Below are 27,232 nucleotides of genomic sequence, written 5' to 3'. Positions count from 1 at the left end.
TGAGAAAAACATGCAAAAAACTAAAGGGTTAATAACTTTCAAACATGATTTACACACACAAACAATAATTGAACTGTGTAAGAAACTTACAATAATTCACACACATACCTTCGTGATGAACTGCAACTCGAACATGACCTACTACATGATTCTGTACCTCACTCAAATGGTTAAACACATCATGTCCTTTCTTATGTATTGTCTGATGCTTCTGTGCAGGTTAAACAGACACACACCATTTACATCAGCATTTACATTTATCAGCAAAAAGTAAATAAATAATTATACAGATATATAAATCTATACTTATCATAAACACACTGCCCACACTTTAGTAATAAGTGGTGTCCACATGTTAATGCCAATAATATGAAATTAATTGGATATAAAACTTAAAATGCTTCGCTGAACCACAAATAATATGTATTTAGGTTCTCGGTTTTGTGAAGCTAACGTTAACATATGCACGATTAAACATTCAGGGACTCTAAAATAGCTAACATTAATATTCATGTCGAGATATGTCTAAGGAAACATTTTACACACGTCTCAAAGTTCAGTTTATATTTAAAGTTCAGCGTTTACATACTGCCATTACGTCGAATTGCCTGTGACAGCCCACCAATTTTCCAAGTGGTGCCGTGCGCGTGCGCTCACTGCACGTGCGTGTAGCTCATCCTCGCGTCTAGCGAGGGGGAGCTAAACGTAAGCTCCTCCCATTTGCTCTACAGTGAGCAGCCTCTCCGTACTTTGGCTAGCTGGGCGGAGGCTCAGCTTTCTTACCCATTATCGTTTGGATGAGCTTGTGAAAGGTCTTTGAACGGAAAAATGTAAGATTCTTTGTGTTAAAGAGACAGCTAAAATTATATGTTATATATAATATGATATAATATTAAAAATTATATAATAATATGTTTTATTAACGCTTGTGAAAGGACTTTGAACAGAAAAATTATTTGCGCTAAAGATACATTTTATAATGCATACTATTTCAATTAAAAAAAATTGTTGAAATAAAACTGTTTAGAATTTTAGAGTGACTTTGTTTTGTTTGCCAACTTGATACATTTGGTTTAAAAACAAATTTTCACCATTTTGTTAAAAAACATTTTTTAGCGCTACATCTAAAATGAAATATTGTGTTTAGTAAAAATAACCCATGTTTTGTTTAAAAACAAATTTTCTCCTCTGGTAAAAGTAAAATAACCCTTTTGTCTTTGTTAACCATTTTTTAATAATTTTAAAGTGAACATCGGAATGAGTTTGGTTCAGTCAATATCAACTGTTTTAGAAACACATTTTTACAGTTTTGTTAAAGAGATTTTTTTGTGTTTTTAGGCTTGATTTAGGATGGCCTGAGCCCCATGCAGTAACATTGTTTGTTGGTTTGGACATTCTTGTTCAAATCTGGGTGTTCTGCCCATTATCTGGTCATGGTAAATAATCTAGTGGCCATTTTCAGTATTGCAGTTTGTTATTCTGTACATACGCAGTGTTGATTTATTAGTTCGGCAACAGTTCAACGTGCAGCATCGATTTCAATTTGATGCACAAACAGTCTTTACCTTGGAGAAAGATATGCCTTTTTACAAAAAGAAATAAGGATCACACAAGTAAACATTCTGGAAAGGATAAACTGCTTCATGTGTGTTTGTTAGCTAGCTGTCTAGTTTCTTCAAAGTGATGCAGTTGCAAGGACAGCATACTGGGCCTTTGAAAACATTTAAAAATGCAACATTTTCTGAGAGGAAACGTTTGTTAACAAAATTGTGCAACAGAAGATAGAAATGTTCTAAAAATAGAGGGTGTGTGTTATTGCATGACCCTGATGATCCACTGATAAATTATGCTGCTTTATGTGGTGGTTGATTATGACATCAAGAAATTGTAAACATTTCTCAGTTTTCCAAATAAATATCCCTTGATCCTGCAGACACAGACCGATTCCAGCAAACTCTCAGGTAGTGTCACCAAATGAATGCTTCAAATGCACATTTTTGCTGAATTTATAATGGTATAACATATTTAGACTCATATATAATTATGTGTGTTGTCTAGTAATTCTACATTTAATATAATTCTGTTTTTCAGTTGTGAAGTAGTCCTGGTTTGGGATTTCATCATTACAATCAATGGCAGTCTGGATTGTCTACCTGTCTCTCTGCCTTCTCTTTTCTATGAGTGGTGCAGGTAAAAGCAATATAACAATAATAGGCTTTAAGGAATTACTTTATTTTTGTTTGAATCATTAATTACCTTGTAATAATATTAATATTTATAATAAATACATATTTTATTATATATTTTAAAAAAAGGCAAAACAAAAAAAGCCTGTTTTACACCGTATGTTCAATATCCTTCTTCTTATTATTTTGATAACACTACAATAAGGTTGTATTTGTTAACGTCTAGGTTACGTATGTAACCTCCGTTCCCCGATGGAGGGAACGAGACATAGTGTCGGAGAAGCGACACTAGGGGTCTCTCTTGAGCGCCGAAATATGCCTCTGACTTATGAAAAAAGGCCAATGAGAAGTTGGCAGACGGTATTTGCATACCCCGCCATACAGGTATTTAGGCGGGCAATACGGAAGTTCATTCAGGATTTTTCTGAGGAGCCGGAAATGGTTCGGCCACAACAAGGGCTTGGTTCAGCAACATGGCGGGGAGGACACAACGTCTCGTTCCCTCCATTGGGGAACGGAGGTTACATACATAACCTAGACGTTCCCCTTCTGTCGCTCTCTCCATGTTGTGTCGGAGAAGCGACACTAGGGGTCCCACTTCAATCATGCCATGCGCTGAGCCGTGTACGTAAACTGCTGATACAGAAGCGGGCAGGTATTCTTCCGTGCAAATGTGACCAGCTGTATCAGACTGCACGTACCCTTCCCCAATGCCCCATTAAAGTTATCAGGATCCTTCTGGTTACCCTAGTGAGGGGAACAAGGTGATGCTTGCCAACCTGGGAACGGGCCAAGCCTGGCTGGGCCTCTTTTTCTCTATGTTTCTCGCATAGAGCAATCACGGCTGGGGCCCTTACATGCATTAAGGGAAGGGGGTCTTACCCAGTTTCCTATTCTTTCAGGGGGAGAAGACCCTGCGGAGACCACACCTACCCTGCAGGGGAGGTAAAAGGTGGTGAATACATCACATGGCGCTTAGGACCTATGTGGGAAGTTGGTGCAGTGGTAGATCCAGCCTCGTAGAGGGGGGAGTTGCTACAACACGGCAACCAATGCAGCTGGGACTGCCTAAGGGAGACACGGGAGTCCGCTCGTGAGGGGACAGTACCGTGGAAAATACACAAAGGGGGAGTCCACGTAGGAGGCCTTCAACCTGTGGAGCACCTATTCCAGTACAGGGTAGATTAAGTACCCGTTGTGGACTGGGTCGACAAGTTCCTCTGCTGAACTGCGGACCCAGAGGTCTAGGGAGGAATCAACCAGGGATCCGAGAGGTGGGATGTCCTGGGAAACAAAGCGCACTATTTTACCTCGGCTGAGGGAAAGGGCGCTAGGCTCAAGCGATTCACCTGGCCAGTTTGTCAGCGTGTTACCGAGTTCTACGGGCTCGGACCTGAGAAAACACCAGACAATACCGACTCAACCCGGAGATTGTAAAATCTCACGAAGGTATTAGGTGTTTCCCACCCTGCTGCTCTACAGATGTCTGCTAGGGAGGTGCCCCTGGCCAGCGCCCACGAGGACACGACACTTCTTGACTTGAGTCGCTGCTGGCTCCAAAGGAGGAGACGACGGGTGAGTCGTGACATAGGGCAAAGAAAACAGTCAGCAACTCTAGGCAGTTGATGTGCCAGCGCAGCGTGGCCCCTTTCCAACGGCCCGCGGCTGCGTGGAAAGTTTTAAAGGGACCATAGTGCCTGGCTTGAAGGAAGCGAGGCATTTCAGCACCAACTGTGCACGCTCGTTGGTGAGTCTAACTCCATGCCGAGAAAAGAGATGCTCTGAACCGGGGCAAGCTTGGTCTTTTCTCAGTTGACCTGAAACCCCAAACGGCTGAGGTGCCTGAGCACCTGGTCTCTGTGTGCGCATAGTAACTCTCGCGAGTTTGGGCCAGGATGAGCCAGTCGCCGAGGTAGTTGAGTATGCGGATGCCGGCTTCTCGGAGTGGGGCAAGGGCTGCCTCTGCGACTTTCGTGAAGACTCGAGGGGACAGAGACAGGCCGAAGGGGAGGACTATATACTGATATGCCTGGCCGTCGAACGCGAACCGTAGGAAGGGTCGGCGTCGCGGAAAAATCGAGACGTGAAAGTACGCATCCCTCAGGTCTACCACTGTGAACCAATCTAGATGCTGGACGCCAGTCAGAATCTGTTTCTGCGTGAGCATTTTGAATGGGAGATTCAGCAGAGCCCGGTTGAAAACTCGCAGGTCCAAGATCGGTCGTAAGCCGCTGCCTTTCTTGGGTACAATGAAGTAAGGGCTGTAGAAACCCTTCTTCATTTCGGATGGGGGGACAGGCCCTATCGCGTCTTTGCGCAGGGAATTGGCATGTTCGCCGTGTACTGCGGAAAAACGGACGCCGGCGAAGGGGGGCGGGGGCCTGGCAAACTGAATTGCGTAACCGAGTCGAATGGTCCGGTGCAGCCAGCGTAACGGGTTGGGCAGTGAAAGCCACACCTCCAACTCTGTGCTATGGGCACCAAGGGGACGTGTATTTTGGACGTACCCGGTGGGGCTTCGCAGCGGGGCAAAGCAGGTAGTGTGGCGTCGGGAGGCAAGGGTGTGTCCCGAGGCTTTGGTGCTGAGAACAAACTCAAAGCACTTACCTTGCTCCGCGCCCGGCCGGGGGGGTGGTCCGCGTCCAGCATGCCGGAACTGTTGAAACCTGGCGGCAGAGTGCCGTGAGAACGGCATTTGCGGGCCAGGTGACCCAGAGAGCCGCTGTTGTGCGCCGTCGAATCCAACAGCATGCAGATCGTCAGAGGAATACACGGAAACTGGTGTATTCGAAGAAATTTTCTGAATTAACTCCCGTATTTGCCCGCCTAAATACCCGTATTCCGGGGGCGGGGTATGCAAATACCATCTGCCAACTTCTCATTGGCCTTTTTTCATAAGTCAGAGGCATATTTCGGCACTCAAGAGAGACCCCTAGAGTCGCTTCTCCGACACAACGTGGAGAGAGCGACAGAAGGGGAACATTAGTTAATGCATTAGTTAACATTAGTTAATGCCTTAGTTAACATTAGTTAATGCCTTAGTTAACATGAACTAACTGTCACGATCCCCTGTTGTCTGCCCTGTGTCTCACTTGTCATGAACTACACCTCCCATGATCCTCTGCACTAATCACTGCCAGCCCTGTGTCATTGTGCTCACCTGATTGTAGTTTGTCTTCATCATGTCTCCAGTGTATATAAACCCTGTTTGTTCTCCATTCCCCTGTCGATCGTTGAATGATTCCTGATGTTTGTTGATGCCTGTCTCCGTGTTATTCCTGGTCTGTGTCCCCTTCCCGAGTTCTTTGTTCTTATTTTCCCCATCGAGGGTTTTCCTTTGTTTGTCCATTTATTTCAATAAAGTTAAAACTGCGTTTGGATCCGCACCTCCTCGTCTGTCTTCACTCCAGCCTCATTCATAACAGAATGATCGAACCAAAAACATGGATCCAGCGGTTCTAAGAGCGAACTACGAACTGCTCTGCCTGAAGCAAGGGGACCGACCGATAGAAGACCACATCCACGACTTTCTTGTTCTGGCAAAAGTTTCAGACTTCCCTAATTCCTCCCTTGTGGTCTTCTTCCGAGGCAACCTGAGTGACGGGCTGAAGGAGCGGTTGCCACCGGCAGCGCACACTGGACGCTCGCAGCGTTCGTTGAGGAGACCCTACAGGCCTGCGGTTCTCCTTTAACAGTGGACATCATCGAGGAGAACCCCGTAGCGCCTCCCACAGTGTTGACCCTCCATTCACCCGTGGTTCGTCCTTTCACGCCTGTCAACGAGCCAGCGCGCCTCTTCGTCTGCCCGAGGAGGAGGAGAAGACAGGCTTCCGCCTCCGGCCCACGCATATCACTGTGTGCGAACCAGAGCCCGCACATATCACTGTGAGCGAGCCAGAGCCCACGCATGTCACGGTGAGCGAGCCGGTCGCCTCCGATGTCAGTGAACCAGCGCCTGTCGCCTCCGATGTCAGTGAACCAGCGCCTGTCGCCTCCGATGTCTGTGAGCCAGCGCCTGTCGCCTTCGATGTCTGTGAGCCAGCGCCTGTAGCCTCCGATGTCAGTGAGCCAGTGCCTGTAGCCTCCGATGTCAGTGAGCCAGTGCCTGTAGCCTCCGATGTCAGCGAGCCAGTGCCTGTAGCCTCCGATGTCAGCGAGCCAGTGCCCGTAGCCTCCGATGTCAGCGAGCCAGCGCCTGTAGCCTCCGATGTCAGCGAGCCAGCGCCTGTAGCCTCCGATGTCAGCGAGCCAGCGCCTGTGGCCTCGACCGTCCCTGAGCCAGCGCCTCTCGGGCCTCTTGAGCCTGCTAGGGCTCCGCCTCTCCAGCCTCTCGAGCCTTCCACGGTCCTTCTCCCCGAGCCTCCTACGGCTCCGCCCCCAGAGACTCCCGAGCCTCCCACGGCTCCGCCTCCCGAGCCTTCCAGGCCTCCATTTCTAGAGCCTCCTACGGTGCCACCACCCTCGGCTCCGCCTCCTGAGCCCCTCGAACCTTCCTCGGCTCTACCTCCATCGGCTCCGCCTCTAGAACCTCCTACGGCGCCACCTCCATCGGCTCCGCCTCCTGAGCCTTCCAGGCCTCCATTTCTAGAGCCTCCTACGGTGCCACCACCCTCGGCTCCGCCTCCAGAGCCTCCAGGGCCTCCCTCAGCTCCGCCTCCCGAGCCTCCGGGGCCTCCCTCGGCTCCGCCTCCAGAGCCTTCCAGGTCTCCGCCTACCGAGCCTCACTCTGCTCCACCTCCTGAGCCTCCCTTGGCTCCGCCCCCCGAGCCTTCCAGGGCTCCGCCTCTAAAGCCTCCTACGGCGCCGCCATCCTCTGCTCCGCCTCCTGAGCCTCCCTCGGCTCTGTCTCTTGAGCCTCCCTTGGCTCCGCCTCCTGAGTCTCCCTCGGCTCCGCCTCCTGAGTCTCCCTCGGCTCCGCCTCCTAGGCCTTCCTCGGCTCCGCCTCCTGAGCCTCCAGAGTCTCCCTCAACTCCGCCTCCAGAGCCTTCAACGATGTGGTCTCCTGAGCAGTCCACGGCTCCACCTACCTCGGCTCCGCCTCCTGGACCTTCCATAGCTCCGCCTCCCGAGCCTCCAGGGCCTCCCTCAGCTCCGCCTCCCGAGCCTCCGGGACCTCCCTCGGCTCCGCCTACGGGGCCTCCAGAGCCTCCCTCAGCTCCGCCTCCGGAGCCTTCTACGATGTGGTCTCTTGAGCAGCCCACGGCTCCGCCTACCTCGGCTCCGCTCTCTGAGTTCCCCATGGCTGTGGTTCTAAGGCCGCCTCCCAGGCCACCTGATCCAGTCCTCTTATGGCCCCCTTGGACTGCCTGTCTGCCCCCTGTGCCCCCTTGGACTGCCTGTCTGCCCCCTGTGCCCCCTTGGACTGCCTGTCTGCCCCCCGTGCCTCCTTGGACTGCCTGTCTGCCCCCCGTGCCTCCTTGGACTGCCTGTCTGCCCCCTGTGCCTCCTTGGACTGCCTGTCTGCCCCCTGTGCCTCCTTGGACTGCCTGTCTGCTCTCTGTGCCCCCCTGGACTGCCTGCCTTGTGCTCCCTTGGTCTGTCTGTTTGTCCCTTGTCCGCCCTTGGTCTGTCTGTTTGTCCCTTGTCCGCCCTTGGTCTGTCTGTTTGTGCCTTGTGCTCCCTTGGTCTGTCTGTTTGTCCCTTGTCCGCCCTTGGTCTGTCTGTTTGTGCCTTGTGCTCCCTTGGTCTGTCTGTTTGTCCCTTGTCCCCTCCTTGCCCCCCCCACTCCTTGGACGCTTCTCTGTTTTTTTTTTCAGTACTCCCTTTTTCTTCTTTCTTTTGAGGAGCGTCTGGAAGCCGCTCCTTTGAGGGGGGGTTATGTCACGATCCCCTGTTGTCTGCCCTGTGTCTCACTTGTCATGAACTACACCTCCCATGATCCTCTGCACTAATCACTGCCAGCCCTGTGTCATTGTGCTCACCTGATTGTAGTTTGTCTTCATCATGTCTCCAGTGTATATAAACCCTGTTTGTTCTCCATTTCCCTGTCGATCGTTGAATGATTCCTGATGTTTGTTGATGCCTGTCTCCGTGTTATTCCTGGTCTGTGTCCCCTTCCCGAGTTCTTTGTTCTTATTTTCCCCATCGAGGGTTTTCCTTTGTTTGTCCATTTATTTCAATAAAGTTAAAACTGCGTTTGGATCCGCACCTCCTCGTCTGTCTTCACTCCAGCCTCATTCATAACACTAACAATGAACAACACTTATTTTCAGCATTTATTAATCTTGTCTTATGTAATAGATATTTCATTTATATGAACTAACAAGGAACAGCACCTCTTTACAATGTTTATTAATGTAATTATTTTTACAAAAGCCTATAATAATATATAGTGTATTCAGTACTACTAACACATTTTTTAACATTGAAAAGTGTCTAATATGATTCATTCTGGAGGAGAAAAGTTGGAGAGATATTGAAAGAATTGTCACATATGTTCCTGTGTGATATATACACAGTGGATATAAAAAGTCTACACACCCCTGTTAAAATGCCAGGTTCTTGTGATGTAAAAGAATGAGACAAAGATAAATCATGTTAGAACATTTTCCAGCTTTAATGTGACCTATAACGTGAACAATTCAATTGAAAAACAAACTGAAATCTTTGAGGGGGAAAAATAAAAATAAACAAAACTAACAATAACCTGGTTGCATAAGTGTGCACACCCTTAAACTAATTCTTTGTTGAAGCATCTTTTGATTTTATTACAGCACTCAGTCTTTTTGGGTAGGAGTCTATTAGCATGGCACATCTTGACGTGGCAATATTTGCCCACTCTTCTTTGCAAAAGCGCTCCAAATCTGTCAGATTGCGAGGACATCTCCTGTGCACAGCCCTCTTCAGATCACCCCACAGATGTTCAATTAGATTCAGGTCTGGGCTCTGGCAGGGCCTTTCCAAAACGTTAATCTTCTTCTGGTGAATCCATGCTTTTGTGGATTTGGATGTGTGCTTTGGGTCGTTGTAGTGCTGAAATGTGAACTTCCTCTTTAACTTCAGCTTTCTAACGGATGTTTGAAGGTTTTGTGCCAAAATTGCCAGGTATTGGAACCGTTCATAATTCCCTCCACCCTGACTAAGGCCGTTTCCAGCTGAAGAAAAACAGCCCCAAAGCATTTTGCTGCCACCACCATGCTTCACTGTGGGTATGGTGTTCTTTGGGTGATGTGCAGTGTTGTTTTTGCGCCAAACATACCTTTTGGAATTATGGCTAAAAAGTTCAACCATGGTTTCATCAGACCATAACACATTTTCCCACGTGCTTTTGGGAGACTTGATGTTTGTTTTTGCAAACTTCAGTCGGGCTTGGATGATTTTCTTTGTAAGAAAAAGCTTCCATCTTGTCACCCCATAGACCATTCATATGAAGAATACGGGAGATTGTTGTACATGTAGCACACAGCCAGTACTTGCCAGAAATTCCTTCAAATCCTTTAATGTTGCTGTAGGCCTCTTGGAAGCCTCCCTGACCAGATTTCTTCTCGTCTTTTCATCAATTTTGGAGGGATGTCCAGTTCTTGGTAATGTCTCTGTTGGCCATATTTTCTCCACTTGATGATGACTGTCTTCACTGTGTTCCATGGTATATCTAATGCTTTAGAAATTCTTTTGTACCCTTCTCCTGACTGATATCTTTCAACAATGAGATCCCTCTGATGCAACTAAGAAAATGTCAGGAAAATCCTTCTAGAACAGCTGAACTTTATTTGTGATTAATCAGAGTCACTTTAAATGATGGCAGGTGTGTAATGACTTCTATTTAACATGAGTTTGAATGTGATTGGTTAATTCTGAATCCCCAGTTATAAGAGGGTGTGCACACTTATGCAACCAGGTAATTGTAAGGTTTTTCATTTTCATTGTTCCTCCACGAAGATTTCAGTTTGTTTTTCAATTGAATTGTTCACATTATAGGTCACATTAAAAGTGGAAAAACTTCTTGTAAAGGATCTCCTCTTTGGGGTGCTGTTCCTCTCCAGACCAGCAGGGGGTGCTTGCCTTGATCCTCCCTTACCATCCTCCTTCCAGTCCTGCAGATGGCAACAACGCCCCTAACCCTGTTCAACTTCCTGCTCATTAACCCTCATTCCCTTCACCTGTGTCTAGGCCTATATAAGTCTGTTTATTTCTTGTCAATGTGTTCAGTCTTGAGCCTATGTACCTCCAGTGACCAGCTCTTAAGCTAAGTGTTATCCTTTCTTGACCCTTGTGTCTATTTTGTTTCTCAGTTTTGTGGAAGCTCGGCTTTCCTAGTTTATTTGTACTTTTCTCATTTCAACAAGTAAAGAATATATTTTTTTCCTGACTCATTGATCTTCTGCTCTTGGGTTCAACTATCGGGGAGTTAGCTCAGTTGTAGAACACCAAACTCTCGAGCACTGTAGACTAAATTTCGATCCCCACCTATGGCAGCCTCAATACAGTTCTGATTTTTTTTTTTATCTTTGTCTCATTCTTTTACATCACAAAAACCTGGCATTTTAACAGGGGTGTGTAGACTTTTTAATATCCTGTGTGTGTGTGTGTGTGTGTGTGTGTGTGTGTGTGTGTGTGTGTGTGTCTATAATGGAGTTTTCTGAAGCTTATTGTAAAGTGAAAACCCTTTGATTATCATCAATTAATGTGTTACTAATGTTTGTTGACTCTTAATTAAAGATATATAATTGTAATAAAGTATTTACTTTATTTGTGAACCTTATTATAAAGTGTAACATATTTCAACATTACCTAATGTGTTATTAATGTTTGTAGGCTCTTTACTAAATAAAAAATGCATTAATTATAGGTATTGACAGACTTTATTGTAGAGTGAAAGTAATTCACAAGTTACAAACATTTGCATGACATAATAAATTACATAGCAGAAAAGATAACACATTAATTAACACAACAATCAATATCACATACAGATCTGAGAAAATGTTTCTGCACTGTGCGTGTGTCAGGATATAGGCAAGGAGGCAGAGGCAAGTGAATCCAAACACAGCTTTATTTTAGGTGGTAAGAGTGTCAGGTGAGTATTTAGTCAGTTCTGGTGCAGATACGATGAAGATCACTCGGTACGGGACAGGCAACAAGTAAGCACAACCACTTCGGGAATGTGGGCATCGAGGAGTTACAGTTTAGTGATGCAAATCCTCTCTTTCAGAAGCAGATACTAGTAAACAAGTTCAGAAGACTCACTGGCAGATCGGAGGGATACAGGGGAACTGGCGATAGGCAATCTGAACAGGAGTCCTGGAGACAGCAGAATGAAGACACAGAGGTTAGAGGTTACTCAGGTGAGTTCACGTTACTTTTCAGCAATCGGGATGCTTCAGGGATTCAGAAGACAACGGTGAAAGGTATGTTCCTGTTGGAGGCTTGACGCTGAACTGGAGTTATGGTGAGTGATTTATAGTGCTACTTGATAAGGCTGCTAATGGTGTACAGGTGTGTGTGATTAGTAATCCGGAGAGAGTGATCGTTGTGTGGGGAGTGGAATCAAGCTTGGTTGATCTCTCACAGTACCCCCCCCCCCTCCAGAGTCCGCGCCAGCGGACCTTGGACCCCGACGTCGTGGGGGCCTACCTCGTCATGGTGCTGGTCTCCCAGGATGCTGAGCATGAAACTCGGTGAATAGATTGGGGTCGAGAATATCATTGCGGGGTACCCAACATCTCTCCTCCTGTCCGTAACCCTCCCAATCCACCAGGTATTCGAGTCGGCCACCTTGACGTCGGGAGTCCAATATCTCCCTTACTGTGTAGATGGGCTCGGTTTCAATGGGCGGTATTGGGGGGTTGTCCTCAGGGACAGGATCTGTAGAGGGAGCAAGTACAGGTGAGTGATGGGGTTTTAGGAGGGAGACGTGAAATGTGGGGTGGATGCGGTACTGAGCAGGCAGGCGAAGTTGGTAGGTGACTGGGTTGACTTGTCTTTCGACGGGGAATGGACCAATGTATTTCGGGCTCAGCTTACGACAGGGTTGTTTTAGACGGATATCCCGTGTGGAAAGCCATACTAGTTGCCCGGGTTGGTAATTGGGAGCCTGACGGCGACGGGTATCTGCAAAGTGCTGCTGGCGATTAATAGCTTGCTGAAGATGATGGTGTGCCTGATTCCATACTCTCTCACTGTCCTGGGACCATGTGTTGACCGCGGGTACCTCGGAGTGCTCACCAGACCAGGGGAATAGTGGTGGCTGGTAACCCAGAACACACTGGAAAGGGGTTAGGTTCGTGGACGCCTGCCGGAGGGAGTTTTGGGCATACTCTGCCCAAATTAAATATCGATTCCAGGTGTGCTGGTTGGAATGGCAGAGTGTACGGAGAAAACGGCTGACATCCTGGATCTTTCGTTCGGTCTGGCCATTTGACTGTGGGTGGTAACCTGATGTTAGGCTTACCGTTACGTTTAATAGAGTAAAGAAAGCTCGCCACACCCTGGAGATGAACTGGGGCCCCCTGTCGGACACGATATCCTCTGGAATGCCGAAATTGCGAAAGACATGTTCCATAAGTAATTCTGCAGTGTTAAAGGCTGTGGGCAGTTTCTTTAGGGGGATTAACTTGCAGGCTTTAGAGAATCGATCAATGGCCACGAGGATGCAGGTATGGCCATCAGAGGCGGGAAGGTCTGTGACGTAATCTACCCCAATATGGGACCAGGGCCGGTGTGGGACGGGCAGTGGTAGTAATTTCCCAGTAGGTAGATGACGAGGAACCTTAGTCATGGCACAGAGAGTGCATCCCTGAATAAATGTCGTAATGTCCCTTTGCATGTTTGGCCACCAGTATTTGTGTTGGAGAGTCGAGTAAGTCTTACTGATGCCTGGGTGACCTGTCCCAACAGACGAATGGGCGTAGGAGATGAGAGAAGTGCGGAAATCTTCTGGTACATAGACCTTTCCAGCGGGACATTCTGGGGGACTAGGGACGCGTTGTGACATTTGAGGAGTTGTTCGTCGAGATCCCACTGGATGGGGTGAACAAATAATTTCTCAGGCAGGATGGCTTCGGGCTCTTCCTGGGGTGCTTCGGGGGCATGGAGACGTGACAAGGCGTCTGCTCAAATGTTTTTTGAGCCTGGACGATAAGATATGTGGAAGTGAAACCGAGTAAAGAACAGGGCCCATCTGGCTTGACGGGGGTTGAGTCTTTTGGCTTCCTTCAAATACTGAAGATTCTTGTGGTCAGTAAGGACGATGAACGGGTGCTTGGCCCCCTCCAACCAGTGTCTCCACTCCTCTAGGGCGAGTTTGACGGCCAGGAGTTCTCGGTTGCCGATGTCATAATTGCTCTCTGCGGTGGATAACTTACGTGAAAAGAATGCACAGGGCATGGGTTTGGAAGCGTGTTCTGAGCACTGTGATAGGATTGCTCCTACCCCGGTATCAGAAGCATCTACCTCGACGAGGAAGACCCTCTCGGGATCTGGGTGACGGAGCAGGGGCGCACTGGTGAATGCAATCTTGAGAGACTGAAAGGTGTGTTCGGCATCAGGGTTCCAAGAAAGGGTCTTTGGTTTCCCCTTCAGGAGGGAAGTTAGTGGAGCTGTTAACATACTCTAATTGTTTATGAACCGTCGATAGAAATTTGAGAAACCCAGGAATCTTTGCAGTTCCTTTACCGACTGCGGAGTGGGCCAGGAGGTGATGACTTTGGTCTTGTGGTCATCCATCTCAACTCCTCGTTCACTAAGGTGATAACCCAGGAACTCGACAGTGGTCTGATGGAACATACACTTTTCTGCCTTCAAAAACAGAGGGAAATCTCGGAGCCGTTGGAGCACTAGGGAGACGTGACGTTGGTGTTCAACAGGGTCTTTCGAGTAGATTAAAATGTCGTCGATGTAGACTAACACAAAGTGGTTCAGGAAGTTTCGGAAAACTTCATCCATAAAACTCTGAAAAACGGAAGGGGCGTTTACCAGGCCATACGGCATCACGAGGTATTCGTAGTGCCCTGCGGGGGTAATGAATGCTGTCTTCCACTCATCCCCATCTCGTATTCTAATCAGGTTGTATGCACTTCTTAAGTCAAGTTTAGTGAATATTCTGGCTTCTCGAAGTTGTTCAAGGGCGGATGGGACAAGAGGGAGTGGGTAACTAAATTTGACTGTGATCTTATTGAGCTTTCTGTAATCTATGCATGGCCTTAACCCTCCATCTTTCTTGGAGACAAAGAAGAAACTGGCGGCAGCAGGCGAGGTGGATGGTCTGATATACCCCTGGTGTAAAGCTTCCTCGATGTACTTTCGCATAGCTGTTTGTTCAGGAATGGACAAGGCGTATACCCGACCCCTGGGAATGGATTCCCCTGGAGTCAAGTCAATAGCACAGTCCCATCGTCGGTCTGGGGGCAACTTGGAAGCTGCAACTGGATTGAACACATCCGCAAACGAAGAATACACAGGAGGAATAGTCACTGACAGGTTTTCTGTCGGGCTTTCGACGGAAGTTGAACTCACTGAAACCGACTCTGGGGCCTCGATGGATGGTGGTACGGGGGATGCAATGTCAGTCGGAAGGCAGTTGCAACCCCAATTCAGAATCTTGCCAGATCTCCAGTTAATGGTAGGTTGATGGCAGATGAGCCATGGACGACCAAGGATTATGTCAGTTTGGCTATTCTCGAGAATGAGCGGTTCAAATGATTCTTGGTGAGTGTTCTCAACACATAATGTAATGGGGTTTATGTGAGATGTTACGTAACCGTAACAGCTGCTCGCTGACAGAGGAATCTCCTGCCGGACGCCCAAACACTTCTTTGAAGTGAGTTATGAAACTCTGCAATGAGGATGTGACTGAAGTCCCTTGAAACCACAAAGTCTCAACCCACCTTAACGCTGACCCGGATAACTGCTGGATAATGAAGGAGATCTTTGATCTTTCTGTAGGATACAATTGAGGTTGTTGTTCAAGGGCGAGCGAGCATTGCAGCAAGAAACCGTTGCAATCCTCCGCCCGACCTGAGAAGGGCGCTGGTCGGGAGACGGAGTTGGCGACGTAAACCAGAGAAGAAGCGGGGTTTGCGGAAGCGCCGTCTTCGGGCTGTGCAGGATCCATAGCGGTGTTGGTCAAGCCTTCTGTCAGGATATAGGCAAGGAGGCAGAGGTAAGTGAATCCAAACACAGCTTTATTTTAGGTGGTAAGAGTGTCAGGTGAGTATTTAGTCAGTTCTGGTGCAGATACGGTGAAGATCACTCGGTGCGGGACAGGCAACAAGTAAGCACAACCACTTTGGGAATGTGGGCATCGAGGAGTTACAGTTTAGTGATGCAAATCCTCTCTTTCAGAAGCAGATACTAGTAAACAAGTTCAGAAGACTCACTGGCGGATCGGAGGGATACAGGGGAACTGGCGATAGGCAATCTGAACAGGAGTCCTGGAGACAGCAGAATGAAGACACAGAGGTTAGAGGTTACTCAGGTGAGTTCACGTTACTTTTCAGCAATCGGGATGCTTCAGGGATTCAGAAGACAACGGTGAAAGGTATGTTCCTGTTGGAGGCTTGATGCTGAACTGGAGTTATGGTGAGTGATTTATAGTGCTACTTGATAAGGCTGCTAATGGTGAACAGGTGTGTGTGATTAGTAATCCGGAGAGAGTGATCGTTGTGTGGGGAGTGGAATCAAGCTTGGTTGATCTCTCACAGCGTGTATTGGGCATATATGTATATACAGTAAATATAACATAGTCTATATTATGAACATTAAACAAGACACTTAAATACTCTAAAGACGTGTTATTTTGAGTTAGTTGATGTTAATTAATGCATTGAGTAATGTTAACTTAAACACCTTTTTAATGATAAGAAATGTCTTATATGCATCAGTTAACATTAACAAATATTAATAAATGCTGTAAATAAATGTTGTTCATAGTTAGTGCATTAACTGTTAACAAATGCAACCTTACTGTTAAATGTTACCATTATTATTATTATTATTATTATTATTATTATTATTATTATTAGTAATACTAGTAGTAATAATGATTTATTTATTTTCTTATTTAAGAGGAAATACAGCATCAGAGAGCAGCCAGAAACACACTCTGTAACAGTAAGACTTTGGTACTCTTAATATCTATTTATTTAATCCTACAATAGTTTATTTAACAATAATAACAAATATCAACAAAATCTCTTAACAGATTGTCCAGTTGGGTGGGCTAAATATGCATGTAGATGCTTCAAGTTTTTCAGCCCTTTAGTCACCTGGATTGCTGCAGAGGTTTGACATATTACTTTTTTGTCATTCATGAATTCTTTGAAAGCTTTTGTCCTCTGTTGTAACATTAATTTTCTCTCCTCAGAAAAACTGTTTGACTTATGGTAGTAACCTTGCTTCTGTCCACAACCATGATGAGTACATTTTTATACAGAACATGATCCAACGCCTGACTCAATCTTCAACAAGAACCTGGTTAGGAGGAAATGATGCAGTTTCTGTATGTATTATTTTATTAATGTTGCTTGTGCTATTGGGCAGTTTATAGAGATACAAACATAGAAACAAAAAAATAATTCTCATTATTGATTTGTCTGGAGACATTTTACTTTTGATATTTTCTTTTGCTTCTGTATTCTTTATGACACTCATTATATTCCCATTAATATACTGTAATACAATTATAATTTTTCAATCTGAATAAATTAAAGTCTAAACTACCAAAACACAAGTATGATGTATAAATACTTCACAATTTTTCACATTGCAGTAATAAGAATTGAGGGGAGAAAGACATAAATGACATAAAAGATTATGTAGGGCCCTATAATAATTTTATTATTTTCAAAATTCAATTTTGTTTCTGATTCCATAATAGACAATTAATCCAATTTTATTGTTGAAAGTGTCTAAACAAGTGAATTTCTTTTAACTTAAATTAAATGAAAATGCAACACAACATTGGAGTTTTGTCAAATGAAGTGCTGCACAACAGAGCATCACATATTGCTTAAATATATTATTCTGTTGATATTTATTATTGTTATTATTATAATTATCATCATCATTACTATTACAGTGAATATTACATAAGCATACAGTAGTGAAATATTTGTTATTTTTCCATTTTAAATCAAATTTTGGTGTAAAACTTAGTGAACCTCTAACAGTTTCTGAGCGTCTTTGAAGGTAGCTTCTCATGATGAGTGGCAGACTGCAAACATTCACTTTCGAGCAAATGATGAGAAAATTAAATTTTTTGGTGAACTATCCCTTTTAAGTTGAAGTATTTATTTTTCTGTGTTAAAATACTTTGTTTTATCCAAGCTTAATGTACAGAGACAATGGCAGGTAAGTCATTTATAAGTTAATTTTCATACAAACTGTGGGCTCTATTTTCATGGCCACAACACAATGACAGTGCACTGCATCTTATCCAATGTTTGTTAGAGCACTAATTCTAAGTGCACTTGTTGTGCCAGCACAAGTGGGCATGGGTGGGAGTGTTTGTGCTATCTGTGGGTGTATGCACGCAAACTGTGGTTATGTTTAATGTAATTAAGCGGTGTAAATCATAGTTTGCTATTTTCCTGAGAAAAAGGTCTTTAAACTGAGATGTCTGAGAAACAAAGTCTAAACTAATTTCCTGCATTTGCAGTTTGGGGATTCCACCAGCAGATGATATTAAAGACATATCAACTTATTTTATTACTAGCCAATGTGTCAGTAAGTCAATGATTAATTGTACTTACATTCTTTATAATTTAACGCAGCCTAAATCCAATTAGTCCTGACGACAAGCACCATATTTTCCATGCGTATTAGGAGCATATCACTGCCAGAGAAATATGCCTTACATTTCAACAAGGACGTAATTAATATGCAAAAGAATTTAAGGGACAATGGCACATTTATCTCTTTATTTATAATGACACTAAACAAAATCAACCTTGTCACATTGAATGAACATTACTTAATTTACATTTTTACAAACTGACTTTTATGTGCCGTTTTCTGTTTCACTGCAGGTGAAATGAACACTAGAGGCGCTACAACAACTGTTTGATTTAATCATTGTCACACAAATCACGAGTACAATCGCTGATTTTGAGTTTATAAAAACTTATTTTGCACTCTATTACTCACCCCCGCTATATTGTGATATCAAAACACTTTTACAAAAACGCATGATTTGAAAAACTGAACATTTTAACACTTGTATTACAGACCCACCTACATATACACACTTATTTCTATGTCTTAGATTGCTTGGTAGCTCACCTGATAGAGTGTTGGACGTTGGGTTTGACGGATGTGGTTCGAGTTCAACCAAAGACACTCGAAAGTGAAAGTGCCACAGAAGCGACACAAAAAGTGTCTTTTCTTATTATTTCTAATTTGCATTTTAAAACAATATCGTTTGGGTTTGGTGTTGGTTAAGGTAAGGATATCTATTTTGTTTAAACTTTCTTTTATCTTTCTGGACACTATTTAGGATAAAGATTTAGGTTAGGGAGGTATGTTTTAGTTATTAAAACCTTCATCTAAAATTCAACTTAACTTGTCCAATTACAACCTCATTTTGCTCATTTTTGGCATCCCCCACTGGACATTTAACTTGAAAACTGCAGTCAAATGTGTAATGAAGCACGTCATTTCAGTTTTGCAAAAAAGTTGCAATGCTCCCATACATTTTATGACAACAGGCTGACATTTTCTTTCAATTGATTTTGGGGTGCTCTTATGTGTTTCTGATCCTCACAGTAAGTTTAGTACACTTGTGGGCATGAACATGTATTAGAGATACACCATGAAAGCATGTGATCTTAAATGCTTTTATATTCACAGGAGAACTCATGGCTTTGGAGTAATGGTAAACCAATGAATTACCAACTTTGGTTACTTGGAGAACCCAATAACTCTGGAGGTCATGAGCACTGCATTGAGATGAATGTTGGAGGTAACTACTTTGAAGTTGAAATTATAAAATTCAGTTGTATTAAAACTGTAATAGTATGGGTAGAAAGATAAGAGGGCTTGGTGATGTCAGTCAAAAAGGAAGTTTGTTTCAGAGGCAGTGGATTTATTTTGATTAAATATTATCTTTGGAATAATGTGCATGTATTGTTATTTTATTGTTAACAGGAAAACAATGTGTATTAAGATCCAGTAATAGAGTGAATTTAGATTTTATGTTGACTTCAAAGTCATACTAGAGTCAGTATAACAACCTTGAGGGGTTACTTTGGCAATTGATACTGACATAAAACAAGCCTGGTCATGATTTATTTGACTGATTTGGGATTTGGGAGTGTTGTCATCATACATGTAAACATTATATATTAATATTTCTCCATTCACCTTCTTATGTAATTATAAGCATCATGAAGCTTCACAATATTTACATGATTAAAAAAATATTCTTTCTTTCTTTTAACAGAGACAAGAAACTGGAATGATTTGAACTGTTTTGAGAACAGGCCTTATGTGTGTGGCAAATACTGAACATCAGCCTCACCTTTTGTTACACTTTAAATGTTACACCATTTAAATGTTAACTGTTCAGAGGAGCTCAATAAATATCAAGCAAATCACATAAAGTTTTTTTTTTAAAGCAAGTAAGATCGCCAAATATCTCATGGCTATCTATCAAGCAGTCACGGCAAAACAGAAGAAAAAAAAAACTAATAATTTTTGTCTTGTTTTCATGTAAATCTAACTATATTTAATGAAGTTTATGCTTAAAACAAGAAAAATCGATTTTCCAGTTGGCAGGGTTGTGGAGTAACAGGATTACGTATTTAAAATACAAAATATAAGTAACTGTAATCATTTAAAGTTACAATAATTGATAATTAGAATACAGTTACATTCAAAAAGTATTTTGATTACTGAATAGATTACTTTGCATTTTATTGTCATTTGTTTCATTTAATATTTAGTCATTTCAGATGGAAAACATTTATACATATAAATGATGCGATCCAAAATGCATTTGAACAGCGGTGAAACACTTTCTTATGATGTGTTACATTCATACGAGCAGAAGTAAGATTGAAGTAAGTTTGGAGCAGAAGAAATAGAAATAAACCTTGAGTAAATTGTCAGCTTTAAACTAAGCTCAAATTAAATTTCTAGCCATTTTACATGCACATGATACAGACACGATCATGTTTTTTTCATCAAGAAAATTCACATTAGATCACAATTTCTTTTTTCTATTGTACTATGATAAACTGAATTATGAATGTTATTCAATATGTTACATTTTTAATCATTAATTTATTGATTTAATTATCATTTTACTTTGATAATCAAGGTGCAGAACAATGGAAAAATACAGCTTAGAGATTCACAGTCTCTCTCTGTGTCTCCTTGTAAGGCCCTTTCTGTGAATGCTTTTAATAGACCAGAATCAGATAATGCATGATTTGATACAGACAATATGTGGAATACGGAGTACTGGGATGAATCAGGATGCAGATCAGGAGGAATAGGGAATCTCAAGGATAATAAAAACACCTGTGGAAGCACATACACTTCTCCATCTCGCAGGAATGTGAGAACATGATTTGAAATGGTTTTTCATTATCAGTATTGAGTGTGGATTATTGTCAATAATGCTGCTGAAGAAGCAGGTAGACGGCCCTGTCACGTGACTGTAGGCTTGCTTTGAAGCAGAGGCAGCGGCAGCCGATTTTGCCGGGGCTTCAGCCCCGAATGTTTTGAGTGTAGCCCCGAATGTATTTTGAATAGTTGACTGACAAATATGAAACCGGACAAAAGCCTATGTAAACCCCCAAAATCATAAGTTGCCTTATTTCATTGTGTTTTGGCTTTGCACATACTGCATACAGCCTGTAAAAATAGACAAAGGCATAATCTAGCCTATAGAATAAGTTTCTCTGCTGTCGGTAGCCTATGGGCGACTCCGTTTCTTCCTCTCTGTTGAATATGCAGCAGGTAGAGGAGGAGCTTGCACAGTCGTTGACATCAACTAACGTTACTTAGTGGCGAGTTAACGGCAATTAGCAGGAAAGACAAAAATTAAGCAAATGAGGCTTTGGGGATTTTTCCGAAAGAAGTCAGTGGGTAAGAATTCACATTTGTTTTTGTCCTTAAAGTCTTAAGATCATCATCTGGCTGGCTTTCACCCACAGTAGGTTAAACCTCAAGAGTTTTAGCCTCTGATCTCCTTGTGTAAATTGACGCAGCTTGTTAGCTCCTTGTTAGAGCAGTCGCCTCTCATGCAGGTGATCGCGGTTCGAGCCTCGTTCGGATCGTACTTTTCTTGTTTATCAGGTGTTGTTTTCGCTAAGGATAACCAGTAAGCAATAACATAAGTGGAAGATTTATTTGCATTTTGGACCTTCAAAGGTCTGATCACCATTCACTTGCATTGTATGGACCTGTAGAGCTGAGATATTCTTCTAAAAATCTTTGTGAGCTGCAGAAGAAAGAAAAAGTCATATACATCTGGGATGGCTTGAGGATGAGTAAATAGTGAGAGAAATTTCATTTTTGGGCCTTTATATATAGCCAAAATGTCCTAATTTCAAGCCAAAATCCAATATCCCCACTCCAAGTAAGTAAACACTGAGCCGGTGTGACGCTTTCAACATTCCTCTGTTTGTATGAGCGACCTGACATAGCAACATTGTCTCGGACAATGTTATGAGGTTGGGATGGGATTACATGTTTGTCCGTCCAATGGCAAATTGGTGAAAGTGTTCAGTTTTACATTTCACTATTCATTGTATTATTTTTGCAGTTCCGTTTTATGCCACTGGTGGCGCAGAAATGACACGCCACCATTAAAACTAGACTGAAAGGCTAAAAATTAAGCAACCTTTTAAAAACGAACAATTATTGCTTTTTAAAAGTATTACATTTTGCTTCTCAACTAACATGATCTTGTTTCGACATTTTAAATATTTATTTCTTGGTTATCGTTGTTAGTATTCTGACCTTACATCAATGAGAGTTCTGTAACATACTGTATTATTATGCTTTGTGTTTATATACAGTATGTGTTTATGTCTGTTACAGTAAATCTAGGTGGGCTGCTCCTGCAGGCTCTATTGGAGTTCTGGCCCAGAACTCACATAAACCCAATGGAAGAAGAGGAAAACGAGTTCAACCATGGTATACTTTCTTTTTTTTGTAGAGGTATAATGGCTCTGTTCCATCTGCTGCCTAAAAGGAAGTAACAAATAAATTAAGTGACTATGATGCCTAAAAATGCTATCTACGTAGGCAGCTCGCCTTGGTAGGCTAGGGTTTGGAACAGAGCCTCTCTGGCGTTAGCACAAAACATAAGCTTCCAGTTATGTTGCTGAAGTATAGCTGAGATTCAGCCAAATATTAATATGCAATTGGTTTCTGTCCTCATCATTTTCTCTCTAGTAAACGGCGATCAGGAGAATCGAACACAAAAGGGCAACGGATATTTCCAGGTTCCTCTACACACTCCTGTCATCTTTGGTGAAGCAGGTGCAAGAACACTGTTTAGGTAAGGTTAACATTTAACAATACTTATTAATCCTATCTGACATTTTCTTCCTTTATCTTGTCTTAATTGTAAACCGCCTTTCCTTCAAATTCCAGGTTATTATGTCGTGATTCGGGAGAGACGGAGTCCTTGTTACTGAATGAAACTGTACCTCAGTGGGTTATTGATATCACTGTAGATGTGAGTGTTTAAAATATCACAGTCATTTCTTTGCATACAACAAATGGCCTTTACAAGTGCATTTGATTGCATATTAAACGCTTTTCTTTCCTGCAACAGAAGAACATGCCAAAATTCAACAAGATTCCTTTCTACCTCCAGCCTCATTCATCGTCTGGAGCCAAAACCCTTAAAAAGTATGCTGTGTTTCTGCTGATGTACACTGACTTTTATTTATTGTTTTAATTTTTTTTATTATTCTGGTAGTAATACATTCATAGACATCTCTATGAATGGCAAGAATGGCTTATAGAAATTAAATGCCAAATCTGGTGATGTTTATGCAGAAAACATTTGCAAAAATCTTCCAATGTTATGAGACAAAATGAACTTATATTAAATCTCTTAATATTTTACAATTAACATGTTTCCCCTTGTTTTTAAGAGATTTATGTTACAACAAGATAATTGAAAATTGTGTTTTTTAAATTATTATTATTATTTAGATTTTACAGAATCATACTTTTCCAAAGCCTCCAGTAATCTGAGTGTGTTCATGACGGTCTGTTGTTTTTAGGGATCGTCTGTCTGCCAGTGACATGCTGCAGGTGCGTAAAGTAATGGAGCACGTTTATGAGAAGATCATTAACCTCGACACTGAGTCACAAAGCACCAGCTCATCAGCCAATGACAAACCAGGAGAGCAGGAGAAAGAGGAAGATGTGGCAGTGATAGCCGAAGAGAAGATTGAGCTTATGCGTTTAGATCAGGTCAGACTTAAAGAATCTCTTTACAGTTTTGGTTGTTACGTTTTTCTGCATGAACATACATTTACATCTTGCTCTCTTTTGAAGGTTTTAGATCCAAACATGGATCTCAGGACTGTTAAGCATTTTATCTGGAAGAGTGGTGGAGATCTGACCCTTCATTATAAACAGAAATCCACGTGAGAGCCGAGGACACCTCAGACCTCTGTGAAAAGACCCTTGAATTGACTCCAAATAAAGCACCCTGCTGTTCTCCGCTCTAATAGTCGCCCATGAAGAATGTTTTACCGGTTCTCATTGTCCATGCTCAAAATAGTGAACCAGCAGGAGAAATCTGACTGACAGTTGAGGGTTAAGAGTCTTAATGGGATAGTTCACCAAAAAGTGAAAATTCTCTTTATCATTTACTCATCCAATCCATGTGTACAACTTGTTTTCTTCTGCAGAACACAAAGATTTTTAGAAGAATATCTCAGCTCTGTAGGTCCATACAATGCAAGTGAATGTTGACCAGAACTTTGAAGATCCAAAAAGCACATAAAGTAAACCATACAACTCCAGTGGTTAAAACCATGTCTTCAGAAGCGATATGATATGTGTGGGTGAAAAATGGCTCAAAGTACTTTTTTACTACAAATTTTCCTCCCTGCCCAGTTGGTAGCGATATGCACGAAGAATGTGAATCGCCAAAAACAAAGGAAGTGAAAGAGGAGATTTATAGTAAAAAAAAGGACTATTGATCTGTTTCTCACCCACACCTATCATATTGTTTATGAAGACATGGATTAAACCATCATATGGATTACTTTTATGCTGCCTTTTTGGATCATCAAATTTATGGCCCTTATTCACTTGCATTGTATGGACCTACAGAGCTGAGATATTCTAAAGTTTTTTGTGTTCTGCATATGAAAGCAAGTCATACACATCTGAAATGGCATGAGGGCGAGTAAATTAAAGAATTTTCATTTTGGGGTGAACTATCCCTTTTAGATTGGCACCGTTACTGCAATGTGCAGTAAACTATACATTGTAATTCATGCAGGCCTTGTTCTGCCTTTTACATTTTCGTTGCATTATTGTCATAACCATGTTGGGGATGTTATGTCCTTTTTAACAAGCATGATGATGATGACGACATGATGAAGGTTTGTGTGCATATATGGACTCGATGTGTGAGAAATCATGTCACTGCACACCAGTACTTCCATTCTCAGACATTCCAGAGACTTTAAAGATCACAGCTAGTGAAGCCGGTAATCAAGACCGAACTTCCATTTTAAAAGTGCACTCTTGCTGATTTCATTTATGGGGGTGAGGTCATAATTGGCTTAATAAAGCTAAATTTAGTTGGGGGAAAATGTAATAGTCAAAAGGTACCACATTAACATCCTGTCTCAAACCTCACTTAGCTGAACTGTCAGAGTCATATAAGACAGATGAAGATAAGTTTTCTGTTGAACAGAATACACGTAATGGGATTACATATCTAAAATACAAAATATAAGTAACTGTATTCCACTACAGTTACAATTTAAAATATAGCTGCAAGCAGCAATTGTCAGGGTTCAAGCATTTTAAGAACTTTAAAGTATGCAAAAAAAAATATGTCTTTGTATATATGTATATATTTACTTTGTAAGTTGCTGAATTTGCAAACTGGTGTTAAATGTAATTCTGATGTGTTGTGTTTAACGATCCTGAAACAGGATAAAGTCAGACTTAAAATGTGCAGACAATCCAGCCTTTCAATCTCAAACTCAGGTTTGGGCCACATTCAGTCAAAACAGACTGTATTTTTGTATTTTGTTAATTAAATTAATATACTATATTTTTATTTGCATAATGTTTATTTAAAAATGTTAGGAAAAGACATGTTATATTATTTTTCAATTAATGCTGTATTTAAATTTAAAATATTTTAAAATCCAATGAATGAAGGCAGATTAGTACCATCTGGTGGAAAGAAATTAAGAAAATCATATGTAATACTATGGTGTGGCCGCTAGATGCCTGTACATCTCTATATAAATATAAACAGACCTTGCTGATTACAATGTTTTCAGGCATAATTATTTACTATTATTAGGTTGGATGCATATTTAGACATTATCAAACTACTTTTTGTTAAAAAATATTTTCTTTGTTTGTTAAAATGTTGTTTTACTTTATGGATTATGGATTATGATTACAATCATGCATGAGCACAGAGAATGAATTGTATTTCACATCATCTAAAACAAACATTCGTTTTCAATAAAAATAAAATAAAAAAATAAAATAAAAATAAAGGGAAAGCTTCATCAGAGTTAGAACTGCCTGATCTCAATCTCTTAGGCAAATACTGGTAAACAGTCTCAAACTCAGCCTATGATGTCACTGTTTGTATAAGTGTGTGTACATGAGTGGGTGTGTCTAATATACACTCCTGATGTTTTTGAGTTTAACTCCTTCATTTGTTCCTGTATTGTGACTGAATTTTTGATTGATCATTATTGATCATATGCGTGTGCATAAGTGTTTCTGTGTGAGAGTGTGTATTTTGTAGTCTTGATGTTTTAGTGTTGAACACATTCATTGCTGTGTTATTTTTATCTGCAGTTTGTATTTCCCCAAAATACTCTGTATTTTAACATTTGTAAGGCTCCTTGCAACCCTGAGTCAAATGAAAGAAACCAGAAGTCTCTGATGTTCTATTGCAGAGATATGTTATTTGTTAATTGGTTGTTAGGGTAAACCCATCTGGTTGCTAGGCAGTTACCAAGGTAATACTCAGTAGGACCTTTGCTACATTGAATCAAATTAACAAAATAGGAAATCTCTATGATGTTCTATTGCAGAGATATGTGATTTGATAATTGGTTGCTAGGGAAACCCCATCTGGTTGATAGGCAGTTACCAAGGTAATACTCAATATGTTCCTTGCTACCCTGAGTCAAATAAAAGAAACCGGAAGTCTCTATGATGTTCTGGTGCAGAGATATGTGATTTGTTACATGGTTGCTAGGGTAACCCCATCTAGTTGCTAAGCAGTTTCAAGGTGATACTCAAAAGGCTCCTTGCTACCCTGAGTCAAATGAAAGAAACCGGATGTCTCTATGATGTTCTAGTGCAGAGATATGTGATTTGTTACATGGTTGCTAGGATATCCCCATCTGGTTGCTAAGCAGTTTCAAGGTGATACTCAAAAGGCTCCTTGCTACCCTGAGTCAAAAGAAAGAAACTGTAAGTGTCTATGATGTTTTGATGCAGAGATATGTGATTTGTTACATGGTTACCAGGGTAACCCCATTTGGTTGCTAGGCAGTTACCATGGGGATACTCAAAAGCCTCCTTGCTACCCTGAGTCCAATGAATGAAACCAGAAATCTCTATAATATTCTGGTGAAGAGATATGACATTTGTAACTTGGTTGCTAAGGTAACCCCATCTGGTTGCTATCCAGTTACCAAGGTGATACTCAAAAGGCTCCTTGCTACCCTTAATCAAATGAATAAAGCAGGAAGTCTCTATGATTTTCTGGTGCAAAGAAATGTGATTTGTTACTTGGTTGCTAGGTCGTGGCTAACTAGTTTCCATGATGATACCTGAAGTCTGATTGCTCACCCAAGTGTCATTTCTCTAGGACATTCTGATCCATAGATATCACTTGAAACACACATTTTGAATGA

The 27,232-nt window shown here is 42.2% G+C and overlaps 3 protein-coding genes across 3 annotated transcripts in view; all 3 read left to right on the top strand.

Moving 5' to 3' along the window:
- Window positions 1-27,232, top strand: part of LOC127645095 (galactose-specific lectin nattectin-like) — a 119,936-nt gene that overhangs the window by 17,707 nt on the left and 74,997 nt on the right. The window lies entirely within an intron of this gene.
- LOC127645097 (ladderlectin-like) lies at window positions 770-22,033 on the top strand. The gene is made up of 7 exons (XM_052128626.1): window positions 770-830; window positions 2,092-2,190; window positions 16,191-16,235; window positions 16,327-16,406; window positions 16,489-16,623; window positions 18,972-19,083; window positions 19,564-22,033. The coding sequence occupies exons 2-7, from the start codon at window positions 2,133-2,135 to the stop codon at window positions 19,626-19,628; spliced, it is 495 nt and encodes a 164-aa protein (XP_051984586.1). The 5' UTR covers window positions 770-830; window positions 2,092-2,132; the 3' UTR covers window positions 19,629-22,033.
- On the top strand, window positions 20,569-25,833 carry LOC127645063 (WD repeat-containing protein 48-like). The gene is made up of 7 exons (XM_052128585.1): window positions 20,569-20,682; window positions 22,151-22,268; window positions 22,530-22,635; window positions 22,731-22,815; window positions 22,915-22,991; window positions 23,372-23,564; window positions 23,649-25,833. Exons 1-7 carry the CDS (start codon window positions 20,569-20,571, stop codon window positions 23,742-23,744), a joined length of 789 nt encoding a protein of 262 aa, XP_051984545.1. The 3' UTR covers window positions 23,745-25,833.

Source organism: Xyrauchen texanus, chromosome 6, assembly GCF_025860055.1.
Source record: "Xyrauchen texanus isolate HMW12.3.18 chromosome 6, RBS_HiC_50CHRs, whole genome shotgun sequence".
Classification (NCBI taxonomy): Eukaryota; Metazoa; Chordata; class Actinopteri; order Cypriniformes; family Catostomidae; genus Xyrauchen; species Xyrauchen texanus.
The sequence above is the reverse complement of the archived record's forward strand: the minus strand, read 5'-3'. Positions and strand labels throughout refer to the sequence as shown.

Bases quoted from the DNA above. Each gene is read 5' to 3' on its own strand.
- LOC127645097 (XM_052128626.1), top strand. From the start codon at position 2,133: ATGGCAGTCTGGATTGTCTACCTGTCTCTCTGCCTTCTCTTTTCTATG. The intron at 16,407-16,488 runs GTTTGACATATT...TTCTCTCCTCAG, and splicing joins TCACCTGGATTGCTGCAGAG to AAAAACTGTTTGACTTATGG. The intron at 19,084-19,563 runs GTAACTACTTTG...TTCTTTTAACAG, and splicing joins CATTGAGATGAATGTTGGAG to AGACAAGAAACTGGAATGAT.
- LOC127645063 (XM_052128585.1), top strand. From the start codon at position 20,569: ATGTGGAATACGGAGTACTGGGATGAATCAGGATGCAGATCAGGAGGA. The intron at 20,683-22,150 runs GTGAGAACATGA...GTTTATATACAG, and splicing joins CTTCTCCATCTCGCAGGAAT to TATGTGTTTATGTCTGTTAC. The intron at 22,269-22,529 runs GTATACTTTCTT...TTTTCTCTCTAG, and splicing joins GGAAAACGAGTTCAACCATG to TAAACGGCGATCAGGAGAAT.